Source organism: Mesoplodon densirostris, chromosome 15 (genome assembly GCF_025265405.1).
Source record: "Mesoplodon densirostris isolate mMesDen1 chromosome 15, mMesDen1 primary haplotype, whole genome shotgun sequence".
Classification (NCBI taxonomy): Eukaryota; Metazoa; Chordata; class Mammalia; order Artiodactyla; family Ziphiidae; genus Mesoplodon; species Mesoplodon densirostris.
The window spans coordinates 74466656-74488809 of NC_082675.1; the positions used below are offsets into that span (position 1 = coordinate 74466656).

The 22154-nt window shown below is 48.8% G+C and overlaps 1 protein-coding gene across 1 annotated transcript in view; it reads right to left on the reverse strand.

The window, feature by feature from the left end:
• Positions 1 to 8620: 8620 nt before the first annotated feature.
• The window catches only part of ALPK2 (alpha kinase 2), an 85695-nt gene continuing 72161 nt past the window's right edge, over positions 8621 to 22154 (reverse strand). Inside the window, exon 10 of the mRNA XM_060119527.1 lies at positions 8621 to 8837. Within this exon, the coding sequence (XP_059975510.1) occupies positions 8621 to 8837 (217 nt within the window). The remainder of the gene's footprint in view (positions 8838 to 22154) is intronic.

Sequence of the window (22154 nt, forward strand, 5' to 3'; positions counted from 1 at the left end):
TCCACTGACCTCTTTTCCTGCCAAACACCTTGTCTTTAATCATCTGAACATCTGCTCTGTGGATATCTCATGCCAGATGCCAGCCTGAGATGTTGCCATTTCTCTTGCCCTAAGGATGGATGCATTAAATCCCAGGTGCAGGGATGGAATCAGGGTGATCCTTCAACCTCCTGAAACTGACAATGACATTTTACGCATAGATGCACTTTTTTTTTGTTTTTTGGGGGTTTTTTGCGGTACACGGGCCTCTCACTGCTGTGGCCTCTCCAGTTGCGGAGCACAGGCTCCGGACGCGCAGGCTCAGCGGTCATGGCTCACGGCCCCAGCCGCTCCGCGGCATGTGGGATCTTCCCGGACTGGGGCACGAACCCGTGTCCCCTGCATCGGCAGGCGGACTCTCAACCACTGCACCACCAGGGAAGTCCCATAGATGCACTTTTCTAGGGTGAGGGTCCAGAACTGTCATCCGACCCTCGCGAGGGTCCTCGACCCCCAGGAGGCTGAGGGGCTCTGATTTTAAGCAACAACAGTCCATCTGCCTAAATATACGCCAAGCTCTCTAGTCTGTGTTTCAGGACCTCCTGCGGGGGCACCTCTGCTCTCCGATATCTTGTGATCGATGCCTGTGTTCTTAGTCCTCAGCTGGTTCCACTGGGATGTTCTCTTTGCATCTCCGGAAGGATCTGCCTTCTGCCACGTTCTGAAACCGTGTGAAGAACCAGCCGGCTCCGCCGAGGCTCTTGGGCCCCCCCTAGTGGCTGCTCCCCGGAGGCCGTTTTCCTCCAGGCAGTGAAGAGTTCTGCGCTGAGCCACGCACACCGCGTCGTGGACCAGAGAAACTCTTCTGAGGAGAGCTGCTGGCCAGGCTCTGGCAGAACGGCTTCAAGGCGCTTGTTCACGTACACACTCTGTCAAGTATCTGTGCTGCGATATTCATGTCCTGCCAAGGTTCCCTGCCCATTTCCCAGAGTAACTGAGCGGAGGCCACGCAGCTGTGGAGGCAGAGACTCGCTTTCCTGATGGGAAGGTACTCCGAGGGCACCCAGGCGCGGTCCTTTCTAAGAGGAGCTTGCGGGGGGCGGGGGAGACCCTAGAGTATTTACTGTGTATCTGTAAATGGTGTAAATATATGCATGTAGTTATACGAACTGTGGCGATTCTCTTAAGCTGTTATGCAATACAGATAAAAGGATAAAAATAGAACAGACTAAAGTTATTTGGTGAAACATCTTGTAAGCACCCTGAAAAGCTCAATGTTGACTAGTGGAGTGACCCACCCAGTGAGGTGTCTCTGTCTCAAAGACACTAAACATGCCCGAGGCACTGAGGCCAGCTTGAGGGTAGTGACAGTGGGACCCCAGCAAGATGGGGGCAGGGGCAACCAAGATGGTCTGGGGGCCTCTTGTGCATATCCCTTCTTTGCTTTGATATTCTTCCTGGAGGTTGCTAGGGCTCAGATAAGCGAGGGCTTGAGGGCTTAAAATGACTGTCCAGGGGATTGGAACTCTAGAGGTGAAATGGTGAGGGCAGAGGGCAGGAAAGCAGAGAACCATCCCGTTGGGTTCACTACATCCTCTGGGGTAGAGGTGGTTTTTCTTCCTTATCTCAAGCTCATCGTTGGGAGGAGGCTGGAGGAAGATGACTCATGGCCGCAGGACCACAACTAATTTAAACCCTCCTCCTGCTGCAGTGAGGGGTTTGATTTATTGGTTTCCTGTAACACAGACCTGGAAACAAGAGCAAAGACCCTATCGATCTTCAAGACTGTATCACAAGGCACTGTTAGCAAGATGTGTAAATACAGACATAAGGACAAAACAGGACGCCCTCCTGGGAAGCTGCAGCAGTGCCAAGTGAATCAATAATCGAGGGCGAACTTTTCTGTGGTCTGTTGAGTCTGAGAAACAGCTGGACTACCTGCAAACAGCGGCTGCCTCTGTTGAATTTCATCTGCCAGGATTTTCCCACCTCGGCCAATCGCTACCCTCCCTGCTCTCCTTCTGGGTGGAGATGACCTGTATGCAGGGTTGGTCCCTGCCCTGTAGAGCCCTGGGAAGAGCTGCCTCGAGAAGGAAGTTTCCGGATGCTAGAATGGAACAACCTAGTTTGGTTTCTGCCTCGTCCTTGTGTCCCCCCTCCCTCTCTGGGTCCCTCCAGGCTGCCTGTGACTTGCTTCTGAGCCTAGAAGCCATGTCTTTCCGGTTTCCCGGTGCCCTCCCCTGCTTGTTGGCACAGAGATGCCTCCAATGGCAAGGCACCCTCCTCTCTGCTCCTTCCCCCGACTCCTTCCTGGGCAAGCACTATACTCTCCGTATTCTAGCTGCTCAAGCTGTGTCTGTGCTAAGCCTTCAGTGCCTTATAAATCCACAAAAACAAGCCGGTCTCTGACCAATCAGCAAAGCCCCTGCCTCCATCATGCCCCCAGCCTGCTCCTCCTTTCTCCCTATTCAAAGGAAACCTCCTGTGTTTTCAGGCACATTCGCTTATTGTCACCCAGGTGTGCTCTTTTTCTGCTTGCTTCTGAACCCTGGCTCTTGATATTCTCCCCATGGGGCTACCTTCCTTTCTTCTCTCGGTTCATCCATCACTTCTTTTTATGCCCTGCTCAAAATTCACTTCTTCCAGAAAGAAGGAAGATGAAAGAGGAACTGGTGGTTGGAAGGGCTATTGATCAAAGCTGTGCTTATCTAAAAACAGCAGGAAGATAATGCAGCTGGGCTTTTCAGCAATTCCTGGACTGTCTTTAGGCAGCAAATGCTCCTTGATGCTTGAAAGTGAGGGTTTTTAAGAGACATGCAGCAAAATTATTAAAACTTTGATTTGACCAGCCCCCTTAATAGAGGGACTGTATAGCCTGGGACCAATAAAACATTGTAAAATGACTTGAAAACTGAAGCCTAAAAAAATGCATTACATCAATCCACTGTATGACATGATTTCTTCTCATTTTCCTCTTTTCTGAATATCAATGATAAGGAAAAATATAGTTTATTTACGGTTGTAGGTCATTTTTAGGTGATGTTTTATTGTACAATTTTTGCCCTCGTGAATAGTAGAATGATTTATGAAACTCATTCCTCTATTATGAGTGAGATATAGATATTTATAGATAAATAACTTCTCCAAGCTAAGAAGTATATAAAAGCTTGGAAGTTGTAATGATTCCTATTTATTGAAAGCCACCCTTGGTCAGTTATTTTTATATGTAAATTAATTCTTATATCTTTGCAAGTTAGGTATCATTACTCATTTTGTAACCAAGCTGGACCCTGCTGTGTCCTCTGCCTCTTGTTTACAGAAAAACCTTAGCCTCCTAAGCCTTCCCTGAGTTCCAAAGAGCAAATTTAGTCAGAGAAGGGAAAAATGCAGAAACCAAGGAAAACAGTGAAGCAAGACAAAATAGGAGTTTAGCCATAAAACAAAGAATTTTAGTTCCTCTTCAGGGGCTATAATATTCTGAGCCATATCCTTGAGCTGTTTTGCAGATACTGAAATCCCTACCAGGTGGAGGAAATGAACTGCATGCTGACCTCAAGCACGTAGACCCCAGAGTGGCTGGAACCAGGAAGTTGATGATGTTGACCCTCGATTACCTCACCACCAACCAATCAGAAAAATGTCCGCGAGCTGAGCATGCACCCCACAACTCTCCCTCAATCTGTCTTTAAAAACCTTTCCCTGAAATCCATCAGGGAGTTCAGGTCTTTTGAGCATCAGCTGCTCGTGCTCCTTGCTTGGCAACTGCAATAAACACTGCACTTTCCTTTATCACAACCCAGTGTCAGTAGATTGGCTTTACCACAGGAGGGCGAAAGAACGCAAGTTTGATTCAGTGACAATTTATCAGATGAGGGAGTTGGGTTCAGGGAGATGAGGTCACTCCCAGCTCCTTTATTAACAAGTGGTATTGGAATCGGTTTGTAGCAATCAGCTTCTCGTAAGAGATTAGAGCTCAATGGATGGAGATGTTGACGAGGCTATTACATAGATGGGTCTGGAGTTCAGAGAGATAATTTGGGAATTGTCAGTGTATAAATATGCTTGGCTGTGACACTCCTCACTTTCACAGCTGACCCGTTGCACAACTCAAGAGGGCAACAGTCCCATTTCTCCTGTGTGAAAGACAAGGACACAATTTGGGTTGAATTGTCCCTGCAAAAACTCATATGGTGAAGTCCTAACCCCCAAGGACCTCAGAATGTGACCTGTGTTGGAGATAGGGCCTTTACAGAGGTAATCAAGCCAAAAAAAAAGGTCATTAGGAAGGGTCCTGATCCAGTATGACTGGTGTCCTTATAATAAGAAGGGAAAATGTGGACCCAGACACGCACCTGGGGAGAACTCCACGTGAAGACTGGACTCATGCTGCCACAGGTCAAGGAACTACCAGAAGCTAAGAAAGGGGCTGCAACAGAGCTTCCTCTATCACCGTGAGAGGGAGCGTGGCCCTGCCAACACCTCGAGCTGGGACTTCCAGCCTCCAGAAGCATAAGACAATCAGTTTCTGTTGTTGAAGCCACCCAGTTTGTGGTACTTTGTCACAGCAGCCCCAGGAAACTAACACAGACACCAAAGAAGGTATTGTGGACAACGTAACTCTGGGAAGCAACCACTACCTTACCATTCATGTAGAGGTAGACAGAGAAAGAGGAAGGGATGGGCTGGAGAGGAAGATGGAGGTGAGACATCCCATCAGAATTGCTTCTGGTGCTAAAATGAAAGTTTGCGTCCCTAAAATGCTGACAGACTGGTTTTTCTTAGTATCTGATAAAGAACATGTAATGTTTGAAAAAAGCCTCTGAGATGATTTCTACCTTGGTCCATGTGGGCCTCTCATAAAAAATAGAATTTTAAAAATTCTTGATCCTGTGGTAGCATCTGCAGTTTAAATATTTGTTCACTGAATCTGTCAAGTTGAAGTCTGTGCTCACATGACCACACAGATGAACCTGGCAGTCCATCTTTCCTCTCAGCTCTTATAGATCAGTTTAGAACAAGCCAGTTCTCAGAGGATTTCAGAGCTGCTACAGCAGAGAGTTGGAAAACATACCCTTTGCTGGAAGGCAGAAGACGGTTTTGTGTCTCTTTGATTTTTTAGAACTATGGAAGCCCAAGTGGCGTCTGCAGATCTAAATGGGGGAGAAATGCCCATCTGTTCACATTTGCACACACTGGGCCAGCAGAGCGGAGCGTACACAAAAGAAGCAAGCCAGGACCGGGCCGAGGCCAGCTCTTCCCATCTGCAAACGGTTGAACACATGCCCGCCACACACACAAAACAGGACGTATATTTAGAAAAGAGAATACTTTATAATTAGAAAATAATTGTTACTTCTTTTGGCATTCTTTTTAATAAGAATCTGTTGAAACCCTTTTCTATTAGGAGGCTTATCAGAAGCACGGCTGGGGAGGCGCTGATACAACAAGATAATGTGAAATATTCACACGGATCCCAAACCAGACCTGTCCGGAAGAGGATGCCACTGGCAAGAAGTCCTCACCTCTCTGCCACCCTCATTAGTGATAAACCTGCCGTTGAAAACACCAGCCCATTTTAATGAGGTGTCACCCGCCCCTCACGGAGCTCCGCCATGGAGCCCTTTAGGAAACGGAGATGCTTGCATGCATGTGACAACCCTGCAGGCATCAGGCACCAAATCTCCAGCTGGACCCACCAGGCTGTCCCAGCTCCATCCGGGGTTGAGTGTCTGTTGTGTTTATAGACCTCCTAGCACCTCACACTTCCAGAGACAGACGGGAAAAGCCATAGGAACTGGATGTGGTGCAAAGTGAGCTAGAACAATCTCAACGGGTGTGGGCATTTCTGAGACCCCAGAGAAACTCCTTTGGTGTAAGAGCTCACGGCACACTCAGCCTGTTAGTTGACTGTGCGACGAAAACTGCCATTCATCTCAGAATAGAAGGTCAAGGTTTGGGTGGCTGGACAGATGGCCAGACAGCCCCACAGAGGCCATCCCTGGGAGCGCTGGCTGCGACAAATCCCACTGTGGGCACCCCTTCTGTCCCTGGTCCTCCAAATGTTCACAAACAGATGAAATCAGATTATGATAAACAATAAGGGCACTTTGAAAAATAAGCTAAGCATCTGTCAAAGGAGTCAGGGGCAGCTCCAACCAAGCCACCCTGTGGGCTGCCTGCAAAATGCCAAATCCGGGAGAAAATCCTTTCCTTTCCACTGTCTCTCCAAGTCCAAATTCAAAGCCAGCTCGGGCTGGGTGGGGGGAGGAGGGTTACAGGATGACTCTGACTTTTCATTTTGTACCTTTCCATAATTTTTTTGAACACTTGTGTTGATATTTTTATAATTACAAAGTATTACCAAAGAGAGGGTCTTTGGTCACACCCACACTTATGTATATACACTAATTTCAATCAAAATGTGCCCTGCGCTTTGTTCTTATGGAACTTTCTAGAGCTCCACTGCCAAATACATCTGCAGGATCTCTGCAGGGAAAGCAGGCTACAGGCTGCCTCATAGAAAAAATGAGCATTTTGTCATCTGTAGCTGGGGGAGTCATTTCAGAAGAAAAGCTGGAGATGACAGATTTTCTGAAAAGACGAGCTGTGAGTAGCTGAAGAGTTTTCTCCTTCAAATCTCTTTTCAAAACAAACATCGAGGGGCTTCCCTGGTGGCGCAGTGGTTGAGAGTTCGCCTGCCGATGCAGGGGACACGGGTTCATACCCCGGTCTGGGAAGATCCCACATGCCGCAGAGCGGCTGGGCCCGTGAGCCATGGCTGCTGAGCCTGCGTGTCCGGAGCCTGTGCTCCGCAACGGGAGAGGCCACAACAGTGAGAGGCCCACGTACCGCAAAAAGAAAACAAACAAACAAACAAACATCACATCTATTTCCTCTTTTTTATCTAAACCCCATGCCCGTGGAGAGCAGCGTTCTCAGGCGGAAGCAGCCAGGAGTCTCCCGTGGAAGCCTGCTGCCTGCACACGGTGACCACCCCGGACTGTGAGCGCTGCTGCCTTGTTTCTCTTTGTCTCCAAGTTGCTCCCTCCCAGAACTGAAGCAGCTGGATGCCTCCTCCAGCCGACTGCTGTTTGAACTCTAGGCCTAGTCACTCCCCTCAACATTTCAGGCCCTTCCTCCCTGTGATCTAGACACCCCTCCTAAGTGTGGTCTCAGGCCAGTACGCAGATCCCCTGGGAGCATGATGGAAATGCAGAGTCTCAGGCCCCACCCCAGACCCACCGATTCAGTGCCTGCATTTTCACAAGATCCCAGGGAGTTCGTGTCCACTTTCAGTTTGAGGAGCCCCCTCGGAGGAGGCCTAATAATCCTCCCTGGTCAGGGAGTAGTTGAAGCATCTTTAAAAACAACCAGCTAGGGCTTCCCTGGTGGCGCAGTGGTTGAGAGTCCTCCTGCCGATGAAGGGGACGCAGGTTTGTGCCCTGGTCCGGGAGGATACCACGTGCTACGGAGCGGCTGGGCCCGTGAGCCATGGCCACTGAGCCTGCGCGTCCGGAGCCTGTGCTCCGCAACGGGAGAGGCCACAGCAGTGAGAGGCCCGCGTACGACCAAAAAAAAAAAAAAAAAGTCTATTACTTAGACAATAACAACAACACACTGTTGGGGCTCGAGATGTTCTTATAGTTCAGGGTGCGTGAAACAGTCGCTGAGCTGTCCTTACAGTGTTTCCTCTTGCCCAGTGTGAACTGCTGTGGCCATTCTGCTCCACAGCTGGACAGGACCCAGACGGGTAGGAAGGAGAGCCCTTTGGAATGGGTGGGTGGGACCAGGACCCTGTGAGCTTCTGTGTCCCAGCCAGGATTTGTATGCATCTTCTAGAGTAATCCTACATGGGGCAGCCCTAGGTTTAGGGAGCTTGGATTTAGAGAGCAAAGTAGGAAGTGGATCAAACTGGAAGTAGTGCTTATAAGAATGGGGAAAACCACGGAGGCAAATATTTTGTGCTCCGGGACACGTATTAGGAAATCACTAATCCTGGAGGAATGTGAAATAGGGCCCACATTCTAAAGAAAAGTGTCTGTGCTAATACATGCCTCTTACACCTTTTGTCTAAAGATGAATTTAATTAAACAGAACATTCTAACCAGGTATGTGAGTAATGATGGGAAGTGGCCTGACGTTTCGGAAGCCCCCCTCCAGCTACAATAGCATAATCAACTCTAGGGCGACAGATAGACCCAATGACGGAATTCACGTTTTCTGTTGATAGAGTAGCTGGATGTCCAGATGTTCTGAGGTTAGGAATGGGTGTGGGGAAGACTGGGGCTGTGGACAGACCCTGCTCAGGACCAAGTCCGTAACGAGACAGCCACGTGCAAATACACAAACAGACACGTAATGTGAGGTTGGTACCAAGGCTAACAGTATAGACAAAGATGGACTACTTTGAGACTGACAGTGGATTCAGTCTCTCCATAAGCCTGTTCACAAATCCTGCTCCGAAGTCATCTCAGTGAAGACAGCAGGTGACGGCTTTGGAAGCAGCTCCGAGTACAGGCAGCTGGGAATAGGGACTGTCACGCTGCTCTCTGCAGGCTATGTGTTCCCTCCAGGGTGTTTTCAAATTTCTACCCACAAGGCTGTGCGCTGCCAGCCGGTGACCGTTAGTTAAGAGGAGATGTTAGGTTTTCTTTTCTGCTGGGGTCCCAGATGCCGTCTTCTTCACGGTTGTGCGGTTTGGCTGAATTTTGCTTTTCCCGATGCTTGGCTTCTTCTGTTTCTGGCTGTTGTTTTGAAGCGACTTCAGCCCCAGCATTTTACAATACTTGTTACACTGGTGTAGCGCTTTAAACTGATCAATGAAGGTCATGGAACAGTTGCCTTTAAATCCTTTGTACCTGTGAGTTTGGGTGGAGGGAAACAATTTTTTTTTTTAAACAGGACCCTTCACCAATATTAAAAGAAACGTTTCAGCAGGGAAACTAATGCTGTGTGAAAATATATTTATTCCTACTTTAGGCAAGAATGGCCAAATGGTTGACATAACTATTGATAGAAAAAACCTGTGGAATGAAGTAAAGACCAAAGATTATGATCAGACAAATGTTCTAGGGGTTGACAGTTCTGCTATGTCAGCATTTTATAGCTTTTTTTTTTTTTTTTTTTTTTTAGTCATAGTGACTAGTGCTGGACCATCTCCATAAAAATTAGAAGATCTCGGGGCTTCCCTGATGGCGCAGTGGTTGAGAGTCCGCCTGCCGATGCAGGGGACACGGGTTCGTGCCCCGGTCCGGGAAGATCCCACATGCCGCGGAGCGGCTGGGCCCGTGAGCCATGGCCGCTGAGCCTGCGCGTCCAGAGCCCGTGCTCCGCAATGGGAGAGGCCACAACGGTGAGAGGCCCACGTACCGCAAAAAAAAAAAAAAAAATAGAAGATCTCTTGGTGATCTGAAAGCCATCCCATCCCATCCAGAGGTTCTGAATAAACAAATCTAGAACTTTGGGGCTGGAAGAAGTTGAGTTTAGACCCTTCCACTTATCATTGAAGGTGTTTAGGCTGAGAGGCTGTGCGGCCAGCCTAAGACAACAAAGCAAGTGGGTGTAAGAGAAGAGACCAGGGTGCAGCCCTCTGAGTCTCCCTCCTACAGAAGGGCTCTCTCCTGTGACAGTGCATCCTCTCCTCAGGAGGAGAAGAATCTGGGCCTTCGTCTCTGGTAGGCTCCTGGAGGGACCCTGCTGACCTGCCTGGAGTGGTCTCAGGGGCTCTTCCTTTGGGTTGGGACATTTCATATTCAAATCGTCAATGGCTGTGTTTTCCCATCTCGATCGATCATGGGAGGTAAGTGTCCTCCTGAATGGACAAGTCCCCATGCCCCCAAATCTCCAAAATCCAGCAAGAAAGCTGGTGAAGGGTTGCTGAAAGGATGACAATGAGGAAATGCATACAAACCACCTAGATCAGCGCATGACGTATAGTGGATGACATTCGATTAATGCTGGCGAGGCTGTATTATAGTTGTCAAGGTTATAATTGGTGCAGCCGGTAGGGGCTTCCTGTGGAAAGGATGCTGAAGCTGAGATGGAAGGATACGGGATTTGCCTGGTAAAGAGGATACGCAGGGGTGTGGATGGCATATGAGGCCATCGACATAATTTTCAGGGCCCAGTGCAAAACGAAAACATGGGTTCCTTGGGCAATAATGATTAAGCCTTTCAAGATGACAACAGCAGAACATGCATTAAACGAAGCCCAGGCCCATCTGAGTGTGGGACCTTATGTGACCACACAGGCTGCCTGCCTAGGAAACTGGTCCTGCTGGGCGTGAGTGAGTTCTGCTGCATTTGATTAATAGGGCCAAACGCTAATTGGCAAAAGGAATCTGCAATGCTGGCATCGCGCTGAATCTGTAGCTAATATGAATCAAGAAATTGGGCCTCCTTCATTTGCTGGTAGAAACCATAAAGGCCAACAGACCTGAATTGAATGAACTGGGACTTGTGCGCTTTTCCCTAGGAAACCCAAGCTGGGTTTTAGGCTGTTAAGGGCCTGAAAGATTTCTTTCATCTCTGAAGCCAGAGCATCAGGGAGCAGCTCCATCCTGACGTGTCTGTTACAAATCCAGCCTGACCCTTCCTCCTCCTTGAAGGGAAACGGCTCTTCCTCCTCTCCCTGGGAGCCCACAGTACGTTTTCTTGTGAAAAATGACTCTGTTTTTAAAAGCCAAACTCCCTCGTTGAAGAAAAAGTCAGCCCAAGACAGGGGTTGACTCTAGCAGGGTAGAAAGAAATGCCACTGCCAACCATGTCATCTTTACATTTCTATCTTCTCCTGTAGGAGGTCATGAGAATGGCTGAAATAGCCTGCCTGCATTTCCTTGGTGCCTGGGCACGCCCCGGAGGGATGCGAGGCCACCTGGACCTGTGATTGTCAGATGGAATGGAAAGCCTAATCCCATCCTCCTGCCAGGGAGGCCCCACTTGTCTCACACCAGTTCCTGAGCTTCTCAAACTAGGATGATCAAAGGCAGCCTCCCTATGGAAGCACATTGGAAACTAGTCACGGTCATATGTATAAAGCTGCCTTGAGGCTTGTAAACATTCAGACCTAGTCTCAGCAGAGAAGAATCACTAATTCACACTGCAACCTCCCAGAAAATTTGCTAATTGCTTCTTAAGCCCAGCCTGGCGGCCAAGTGTATAATGCTGCGTAACAAATGGTCCCTTACATAATGGTTCCCACCTCCTGAAATGGGAATGGCTGAGTTTGGGACAAAAGAGCAGGACTTCTGGGCAGCCCAGCTGGGTGGAGCCCAGATCTCTTCCGAGGAATCTAGCACCTCCTTTAGACTCCTCCGGGAAAGCCAGAGTAGGCAGCAGAGACTGGGGCCGATTTTACTACAGAAGGCCGCAAGCAGATGGGGCAAGGCCCTAGAGTGAAGGCAGCTTTGCTCAGTCAAGGAGCCCCTGACTCAGCCCCTGGCTTCCTTCAAGCCCCAGCTCGAGTGCATTTCTGTGGAGCCTCCCCCCTCTCACACCATGAGAAGAAATCTCTCCAGCATCTTCCCTGTATCCTTGTGAGAACTACATCCACGTCTCAGAATTCAGGGTATGCCTTCCCGTGCACAGACTGATCTCCCCCAGGACACTACTTTATGTCCAGAATGCCTGTCTAGGGAGGCTTTTCAGTAAAGGTCAGGGGAAGAAATGAACGCATGCCGACCCCATACACAGAGCTGCCTCATCTCGGCCCAGGGCATCTCCAGATCACACTGCTAAACTTCCTTTTCTCTCTCCATCTGATTTTGGACTCTCAAATGGGCCTCCCAGGCAATATGGAACATCCCTCCCCAGCTATCTCAGGTGTAGACTATTTTTGCTACCTAGCATCTGCAGAATTAAAAATCTTTCTCCTTTCTCAATTTGGTCTCTGTCTCAGCCAGGGCTGCTGGGCTTCTATTTGACCTCTTCTTCTCTCAAACGCACAGCCATTGCTGCTGCCTGGGAAGAAAATAGGGCAACATCGTTTGTGTTCCTAGATCAGTTAACCCAGAGCTTTTCCAAAGGACACAAGTTCAATGACACCAAATGCTCGTACACCCAAGAAACGAAAAATCCAGGCTCTCCTGCTTGTGGCCCACCTTGCATGCCACGTGTACCATCTGCCACCCTCAGGATTGGAGGGGACCACAAATCTGAAGCATCATGACCTCTCTCCAGCAAGGTCCCCATTGCAGACACTCGCCATTGTTGTTCTTGTTGGATGAATGTACTGGGTCGAACAGTGTCTCCCCCAAAAGTCATGTCCTTCCCAGAACCTCAGAATGTGGCCTTATTTGGAAATAGTGTCATTGCAGATGGCATTAAGATGAGGTCATACTGGAGTAGGGTGGGCCCTTAATCCAATAAGGGCCTCTTACTGGCGCCTGTGTAAGAGGAGAGGATATAGACACACAGGGAGAAGAGCACGTGACAACAGAGGCAGAGGTGGGAGCCGTAATCTACAAGTCAAGGAACGCTGAGGATGGCAACGGCCTCTGGAACGCAGGAGAGAGGAGGGGACACATGCTCCCTCGGAGCCTCCAGGAGAAACCAACCCTGCTGCCTGACTCTGGACTTTCAGCCTCCAGAACTGGGAAAGGACACATTTCCATTGTTTTAAGCTACCCGGTTTTGCGATAATTCATTTTGGAAGCCCAAGGAATCTAATACAATGGGAAAAAATAACCTTGTATTTGAGAACTTTCTCACACATTTCCATTTTTAGAAACCTTAGTTCTACGGAATTTTATTAACTGAATCTTTGTATCCTTATCCTCAAATTAGTATAATTTTCTAGCCCATCGCTTTAAATTATCCATCTTCCCTCACAATCTCCAAGCATGGAACAATAAATTCATTCTACTGAACATCATCCAGCAGAGTATTTTCGTAAATATCTTGCCCCTTGGATGGGAGTGGGGAATACACATCACGCAGGGGCCTCGCTCAAGTGCTGGCTTGGATTGAGTAGGTCTGGGGTGGGGTCTGAGATGCTGCATTTCTAACAAGCTCTGAACCCATGCTGATGCAGGGACCCCCCCTGGAGTAGCAAGGAGATAGACTAAAGTGTGAATGATCTCACATCACCCTTCTTTGACTTCAGAAACCTCTTTAAATCGGAAAACGGATCTCTTTCCTTCTTGACATTCGTGTCATACAACTTTGTAAAAGCACACTGTCACAATCCACTTCAGGAGGAGGTAGGAGGCTATTTTTACATCCTGCCTTCGCTCCACACAGATTTATTCAGCTTTTCACCATTTAGTATTATGTTGGCTGCGGGTTTGTCATAAATGGCTTTTATAATGGTGAGATATGTTCCCTCTATACACACTTTTTTCTGCATCTATGGAGACGATCATGTGGGTTTTGTCTTTTCTTTTGTTGATGTGGTGTATCACACTGATTGATTTGCGTATGTTGAACCATCCTTGTGACCCTGGAATGAATCCCACTTGATCATGGTATATGGTCCTTTTTATGTGTTGTTGGATTCTGTTGGCTAATATTTTGTTGAGGATTACACAGATTTATTCGAAATGTGTTGGAACCCATGCTAGGCTGACTTCTTGCTTAAAAGCGAGTCCTCTTGGGCTTCCCTGGTGGCGCAGTGGTTGAGAGTCCGCCTGCCGATGTAGGGGACACGGGTTTGTGCCCCGGTCTGGGAAGATCGCACATGCCGCGGAGCGGCTGGGCTCGTAAGCCATGGCCGCTGAGCCTGCGCGTCCGGAGCCTGTGCTCCGCAACGGGAGAGGCCACAACAGTGAGAGGCCCGCGTACCACAAAAAAAAAAAAGAAAAAAAAAGCGAGTCCTCTTTCCTCTCTTGCTGATAATGGATGGCACAGCCTTTCGGACTCATACGAAAACCACCACTTGACAGCAATGGCCGGCTTCTCCCTCAGCTCAGCACAGCTTCCCTGTGCAATCTACTGCCTCCAAACACGCCCAGAGAGGGGAGGGGGTGGAGCAAAGCTGCAGAAACTCCCACCTCTGGCTGCGTGGAAGAAATCAAGGTTCTTGTCTGGCTTAATAAAGGACTCGTTTAAAGAAAACTCGGTGAGACAAGAAAAACCTATAGAGAATCCCCACACATTGGTAACCCTTTTAGAAGCAAGACAGAAACTATTTATAACAGAGGTTTTAGTCTGAGATGCTTTCTAAAGAAAATTTTAATTTATGAGGAACGGCTAGAAGGACTTGGAATTCAGGTTGAGGATGGTGGGGAGGAATTGAAATAAACCCCCTAGTTTGGGGAGGGGGTGTGCGTGTGCCGTGTCTGTGTGCAAAATAAAGCCAGGGCTGAATTTATGAACAGGTAGGATCGATTGTCACCTATGTGGAAAAGAGAGGGCGCTAAGGGAGCTGCCCGCTCTGGAACCATCTAGTAATTCCTGCCATTCCATCAATATCTCCATTTCTTCATGTTTGTTCATTCATTTCTCCATTCACTGGGCACCAGCTGTATGGCAGACATTGTAGGGGGATTAAAAAGGATTAATAATGTACGTGGCTCTTTTCCAGAAAGCTGGCATCTTGCAGGGGACACAGATGCATAAACAAATAATTATATTATGCTGTGATAAAGGGCTCCAGTAACCCAGGGATGTGATTTTTTCCCCACTGCCTGGTGGGTTCTAAGGATGTTTCATGGAGGAATAATGGCTCTGGGATTATCTGGCAGGGGTAACAGCATGGACAAAAGTTCAGAGGATGTTCTGAGCAAGGGCAGGCATCCTGAGGAGAGACGAGGCCGGAGGCCATTTGTGGAAGGTTCATAAGCCATGCTGTCATTCTTCTTGTGCGTACTCAGTGCTTCCCAAAATATGTTCCAAGGAACAAGAGCCCCATAAGATGCTTTGAAAAAAATAATAATTCTGTGTTGTAAATACTGTGAAAAAATGCTATATAATCGCTTTCCTTGCCCCCTTGGGGTTCAAAATACACATCGGCTCTTGAAAGACCCTGTGAAGTCTCACACGGAGGAAACCTCCTACACTTATTCAAGCCAGGTCTCCCCAGATTATTTGACAACAGCCATCCTGTTTTCACACGACCACTTTGCAAACCGCTACCGTAAGAGTCACGGGGCCTTCTGGGCGGGACAATGTACCGTAACCAAATCCGTTGCCCAGAGAAGTTGTATTCTGCTCCCATCTCCAAGCTGAACTTGGAGGTCCCCTATAGACAGGGGACCTCAGCCCCCAAACACCATGGGACCCCTGGTCCAGCCAGCACCGCCCACCCCAGCCTATCGCCAGAGCCCCCTGGGGGTGGTCCTTGCTTCTCGCCTTGTCCGGGGCACATGCCATGGCCACCCCGAGTGTAAGTCAGACCATGGTCACACACCGCTCAGAAGGCTCCACCTCCCTTAGAACAGAGCCTGGCTCCTTAGCATGGCTGCCAGCCTCTCTGTCCTCGAGGCCACCACAGCCCCTGCCCTCAAGCCTCCATTAAGCAAGAGGCACAGTGTCTCCATGGAAACAATCCCTGGCACTTTCTTCCCTGACATCCACCCAGGCTGGGAGAAAGCCGGAGGGCAGCGGCATGCCCACAGTCTGGTTCTCTGCTTCTGCTAGCAAGGCCATTCCAGCAGCCCTGCACGCTTGCCAGCTTTCTGCTCTGATGCCTTCTGAAGGTGCCCCCCATCCAGGGGGGCCTCTGTGATGTGAGCCCTAGGATGAGGGAGCAGAGAGGGGCCCCGGGGGAGAAGAGGGGGCCCCAGATGTCTACTGTGGGTCCATTCTTGAGGCCAGGAGGCCCGTCCCCGTGGCTGTGCAGGAAGCATGCGGTCCTCACCTTAATATCTGAAGTCGGGATCCAAGAGAGCCAAGGAGGGGATATGGGGGACAAGACAGCCATGAAACAGGCAGTCTTGAGGCTGAGCTGCTGTCCCAGGCCACAGAGCTCCGGCCCCCAAAGCCCCATCCTCATTCCACCTGCATATGGGGAGCCCCTTCAGGGCCACAGGGCCCAGAAGGTAAGGTGAGAGCATCAGCCTCGTCAGAAGAGCACCTGCTCCAGGGTGTGGGGAGGGTGGCGTGGAGGCCACCCTGGACACGCCCTGAAACCCTCAGGCAGGGGCTTCTCCTCTGAAACGGGCTCTATTCAGCCCTGCAGTCTGTACCTCTATGGGCTCCTTCTCTTCGGCCTTTTTAGACCCACACACATACCCCCCGTGCCTTTTTCTAGTGGCATCTCCCTCTTCAATCCCCGTAACCTGGAGCCCCACCACTGCACTTTGTGTAGACCTTCCTGAAGGCACTGTAGCTTTTTTCCAGACAATTCTGGCCTTCACCCAGCCCTACCCTCTCAGGTGCTCGTGACCCCTGACTCTTGGCTATCACATCCTCATCCTTCATTTCCCTCCTGCTGTCTACCAGCCTGTCCTGCAGGGGGCGGTCTCGAGTCCATCAATCTTTCGAGATCTTTCAGTTCAGACTTGTCTCTGAATCTGGGAGACAAATGACTAGGGGCCTGGCTGTGTCCCTCTGGTTCTGGGCATGGGCCCGGCAGGGGGGTAAATAGTGAGTAGTGTTGGGGAAGTGGGAGGAAGCCCATGGCTCCAACTCCAGTCACTTCAACAGAACTGTCTTTTGTGAGACTTTGGACAGGAGGCCAAGAGACTGCCATGCTACGCCCGCTCTGTGGACAGGCTGGGTCCCGGCTGACTCTTGGGCCCAGGAGACTCTGAACACACACTAGGAGCACTGGTAGCAGTGCCAGCCTCGCCAAAATTGTGAAGAGAGTAAGTGTCCCCATCATGGGCCTCCACACCTCCTTGATGGCAAAGACTGGCCAAATAAACCAGCCACTGGCCAAGTAGCTCTGTTACATAATGACTTGATTGGATTTAAATGAGATGCAGGCTGCCTTCCAGGGTAGGTGACTGCAGTGGCAGAATGGGAAGGCAGATATTTGGGGTGTGAAAGTGCCTCTGTTAGGTCCCTTAGGCCTGTGAGACTGGCCCCCTAAAGCCTGGTGTTGGTGAGTCAGCTAGAACATCCGGGATCTACAGCGACACGGGCCTGCAGTGCAAAGCACTTAAAGGATGTCAGGAAATTCTGTTCCAAATCCCTTTGTTTCCTCCCCTCCTGGAAGATTCATGCGTTGCATTAAATAGTCGCCCAGAGTCACCACACACACACACACACACACACACACACACACACACACACAGAGCACACGCCCCCCTGTGCACACAGGCACACCCCCAAGCCTATTCTCAGGGTGTGTTTCTTGAATATTAGATCCCATTTCCTTCCACCCACAAGTACGTTTCAGCCCCTCCTCTCCAGGCAGGGTGGTGTCTCGGGATTGTGCCTGGGTTAAGCATCCCAGGTGGCTGCCGCCACCCTGTCTGTTCATAGCACACAGGGCTCCATGGTGGGATGCTCTTGGCATGGATCGCAGATCCTTCTTCTGGAACTCAGCTGACTGAATGTGGGAGGCTGTGTTAATTTTTCCTGTTTCATGGCTCATAGGACATCATGCTGATGCCAGGAGAGCCTGCTTTCTTGAGGCAGCTGTCCTCACTGTGTGTCTGTCTTGATATTTGGGCCCTATCACCCCACATTTGCCACTCAGCAAAAACAAGCCATTCGCGACTCTCTCCAGGGTCTCCTGAATTTAGTTTCCACGTCAGGGATGCCTGACACATGCCATGTATCCTCTGCCTGATTGTTCTTTCTTCCACAGGTAGAGCCGCGATGCTGGCTGGCAGCCTGGTGGCCACAGGGAGGGGTTCCTCTGTGGTTATTGATATCGATCCTATTTTTGGTTCAATGCTTACAGACTGGGAAGAAATCTGCTCAGGGTACTTTTCTTTGTTTTTCACCAACATGAAGTGGGCTTTTTGGGGGAAAGATTACAGAAGACAAAAGCATTGGCTCTGGTGCCCTCTGGTGGCTGAATCGCAATATCACCATCTCCCCAGAAACTCAACTGCTGGCTGGGGACAGGTGTGTGTGTTTGCAGGACTCACTGTGACATGTGCAGCCCTGCTCTCCAACAAGTGTTGGTATACACTGATTTTAGTTTGATTAGGTTAAATTTCCAAGTCTTCGGGTATGGAATTAGTCATTTTTTCCTCCTCTCCCTTCAGAGAACTCTAAATGCTCAAGCGATTTCAAATCAGAAATATGTTTGACAATGCCGTTAGTATCTTGGGTCTGCCTAGAAAATGGATTATTCGATGTTGAAGCAATCCTATTTGCCACACTTTGTAACATGAAGTTTTGGTACTCAACACTGCCAAAGGATTGTAGGTATTGGGGTACAGGAGATTGGGATACAGCTTTCTTATCGGTGGCTCACAGGACAATATGCCATGCTTCAGTTTTAAGGCTCATACCACCAGGTAAAGTTGCATTAAAGTGAATAAGTCATGACGGTGCCCTATTTTCTTTTATAAGATTATAAATAGTTTACCCTTAAAATAGTATTATGACTTCACTGAACAAGCCAGGTCCCATTTACTGGGGTGTCCGCAGTCAAACCTGGGGTTCAGGTTGAGTCACAGGGAATATTTTCTTTAGATGAAAATAAGTGGCTCCTCTTCCTGAAGAAGATCCAAAAAAGGGTGGACCCTAAATTTGGGAGATTTTCTTCTTTCTGGTTTAAATTTATTATCATCATTGTTAATAATTATTAAAGTAAGTCCTATCTGCCTCCTCACTGTTTCTCCTGTCCATACCTGGTGTTCTTTTTAATGCGATTAAAAGAACATGTGTAATGCTGCCTACATGGAGCACTGCTTCTTAGGACGGGGGCACCCATTCCCTAGGCTTCCGGAGAGCGGGCCACTCTCCCTCTCCAGCACGGATGAAGGACGCCTGCGCAGGCTGCCCGCTAAGAATTAAGAGAAGGTGCTCAGTGCTCAACCACCAATCTCCTTTCCTGCTCTCTGGAAACCCTCTGGCATCTGCCAGGCTCCCCAGTCTTTCCTTCCCCTGCTCGAGATTGCTTCCCACCTGGACTTCTTCGCCTGTCTGTAAGCTGCCTTTGCACTTGAATCCTTTGCAAGTCTCTCCCATTGCCTGGTCTCCATTCTGCAGCTTTGACTTTCACTAGAGTTTCTTCAGTAGCACCTCGCCTCCTGTCCCTCGGGGCCCCGTACCCCATGCAGGGCTGTGCCTACAAGCAGGCTGCCGCCTTTCCCTGCCCCTGCTGCTCCTTGCATGGCAAGTAAAAAGGCAGGATGGACCCAGCCCCCAGGGGCCTCCGAAGGCATCTCTCAGACCCCGCCCCTTGTCCTCTGGTCAGAGAAGCTTCCCCTTTTATCAGTTTTTCAAAAACTGTGCTTCTAAGGAACATTTCTTTGGAGAAAAAAAAACATGTAACTTCAAATAAAAGTTTTTTAAAAACACAATGGACAAGATGATCTAATACTCCTAATATCTAATTTTTCTCAGACACTTCAGAATTTCCTTCTCTCCCACCCCCTCCTTGGGAGGGAGGCAGTAAGTAACACCTAATAGACAACATTTTGCACTGGGCTCCAGCTACCAGCTCTAATGGGTGCTGGGCAGCTGTCCCAGGCCAGATAAGTCACATTAAAGCTGAGAATAAAACCAAAGGGATTGGATTTCATTTTTAAATTAGGAGGAAAAAAAAACATGGTCTAGGTTCCTGGAAGCCGTTAAGATGCTTTTAAAAGATATCTTAAATCATCACTCTTACGCTTGCCTTAGTTTTTGAAACTTCTTGGGCAGGTTTCTGCTTTGTTTTGGTCGACAGTTGTTCCAAATAATGGTATGGAATTTGCCTACTCTGGGGTCAGGCTGGGGCATGGGTTGGGGGGAAGGTATTTATGAAGCATGTACTGAGCTTCAGGGACTGGATGCAGATGAACTGGGGGAATCTTTTTTTTTTTCTTTTTGCGGTACATGGGCCTCTCACTGTTGTGGCCTCTCCTGTTGCGGAGCACAGGCTCTGGACGCACAGGCTCAGCGGCCATGGCTCACGGGCCCAGCCACTCCACGGCACATGGGATCTTCCCGGACTGGGGCACGAACCTGTGTCCCCTGGATTGGCAGGCGGACTCTCAACCACTGCGCCACCAGGGAAGCCCGAACTGGGGGACTCTTCAAGACAACCCCATGTCCCCATTCTGTAGATCAGAGGCTTTGAGAATGTCAGGTCTCATGTCCACAGAGCTGGTAAGATAAGAACCAAGCATTCAAACCAGGTCTGGATGAGGCCTGAATTTTTAATGTTCTGCAAATATGGAGCCTGTAAAGGAAAGCTTTAACTTGGGAATTTTTTCTGGGGTCCAGGAAAAGTCTTTCATAAATAGGGGTACCATATATTTTCTCAATGGGGTAACTTATCCAGGACAAATGAGTAACTAGACAGGACGCTAGGATGGCAGGCATGAAATAGTACTGTCCTGGGCAAATCAGGCTGTACTGTCACCCTTTTCATCACATGGGCCTAATTCCTATGACACCAAGAAGAAAGGCTACCACTAGAAGAATCAGAAGTAAGTGGCAGGACCAAGAACTGAACCCAAGTCTTCTCCTAAAAGCCCTGTTCTCCTCACTACATCATACTCCCCTCCTGATGTGCTCTCTTCACAAGCCCAAGGCCATGACCCAATTCCCTGACCCATATGACAGGGCTCCGGTCAGCAAGGGGGATAGAGCGTGGAGATAGGAAAATACAATTTTGTGCTGGAACTGAGCAGATTTTGAGAAGGAAAATATGCCAACTGCATCTTAGTTCTAAAACCAAATTAGAAGCTTTTGTGTAGGTGGTGAGAACTTCATGAATCAGACTTATTGATCTGGAGGTTAAAAGAGAGTGGTCCCCTTCCCACTTTTTTCAAATCCCTCTACTTTCCTCCATCCTCCATATACTAATTGAAAATTAGTGTACTTGTGAAAGCACTGCTGATGCCGATGGTCTGAGATAACCTGAAAGCTCAAGTAAATAAGTTGTTCCCAGCGGTAGGAGAGTGAGCTATATTAATCATGCTATTTTATTGTCCGTGTTTCTGACACTTTGACATCAGGGGCTTTGCTGGCCCTGGAGAGACTCCCCTTCCCAGGGTTAGCCAATTCCTAGAGATAGTAAATGACTGGCCTTCTAGAATGCCTTTCATATGCCAACTAACCAATCTGCAGCCTACTCCCACCATCTCCTCTATTGGGGTCTCACACTCTGGGCCACTATCCATCTGCCCAAATCACCCCAGGGCAGGTAGCAGATGACCCCAGACAGCCGGACACCCCAGAGCCTGCTGGAACTTTTCAAACTAGTCAATTCCAAGCTTGCTGACCCAGCCCCACCTATTCCTCCCCTCAAAAACCACAGTAAAAGCTCTCATCCATGTTTTCCCCTCACTCCTTCTGCCTGCTGACTGACCCTGGTGCTTCCCCATGTGGCCCCCCATGGCCTGGCAAGCCCCCTCCTCTTGGGAACTGGGAATAAGTCTTTTCAGTGGCAATTGTCTCCTGATCTGTCAGCTTCATCATATCTGAACCATAAGAAAGCCTACTTTAATTGAAGTATAGTTGATGTACAATATTATATGTTACAGGTGTACAATATAGTGATTCACACTTTTTAAAAATTATACTCCATTTATAGTTATTATAAAATATTGGCTATATTCCCCATGTTGTACAATATATCCTTGTAGCTTTTTTTTTTTTTTTTTGCGGTACGCGGGCCTGTCACTGTTGTGGTCTCTCCCGTTGCGGAGCACAGGCTCCAGATGCGCAGGCTCACTGGCCATGGCTCAAGGGCCCAGCCGCTCCGTGGCCTGTGGGATCTTCCTGGACCGGGGCACGAACCCGTGTCCCCTGCATCGGCAGGCGGACTCCCAACCACTGCACCACCAGGGAAGCCCTTGTAGCTTATTTTATACCTAATAGATTGTACCTCTTAATCCCCTACCCCTATCTTGCCCCTCCCCCTTCTTTCCCCCCACTGGTAACCACTAGTTTGTTCTCTATATCTGTGAGTCTGCTTCTTTCTTGTTACATTCACTAGTTTGTTGTATTTTTTGGATTCCACATATAAGTGATACACAATGTCTTTCTGACTTATTTCACTTAGCATAATGCCAAGTCCATCCATGTTGCTGCAAATGGCAAAATTTCAATCTTTTTTATGGCTGAGTAGTATTCCATTGTATATATATATATATATATATATATATATATATATACCA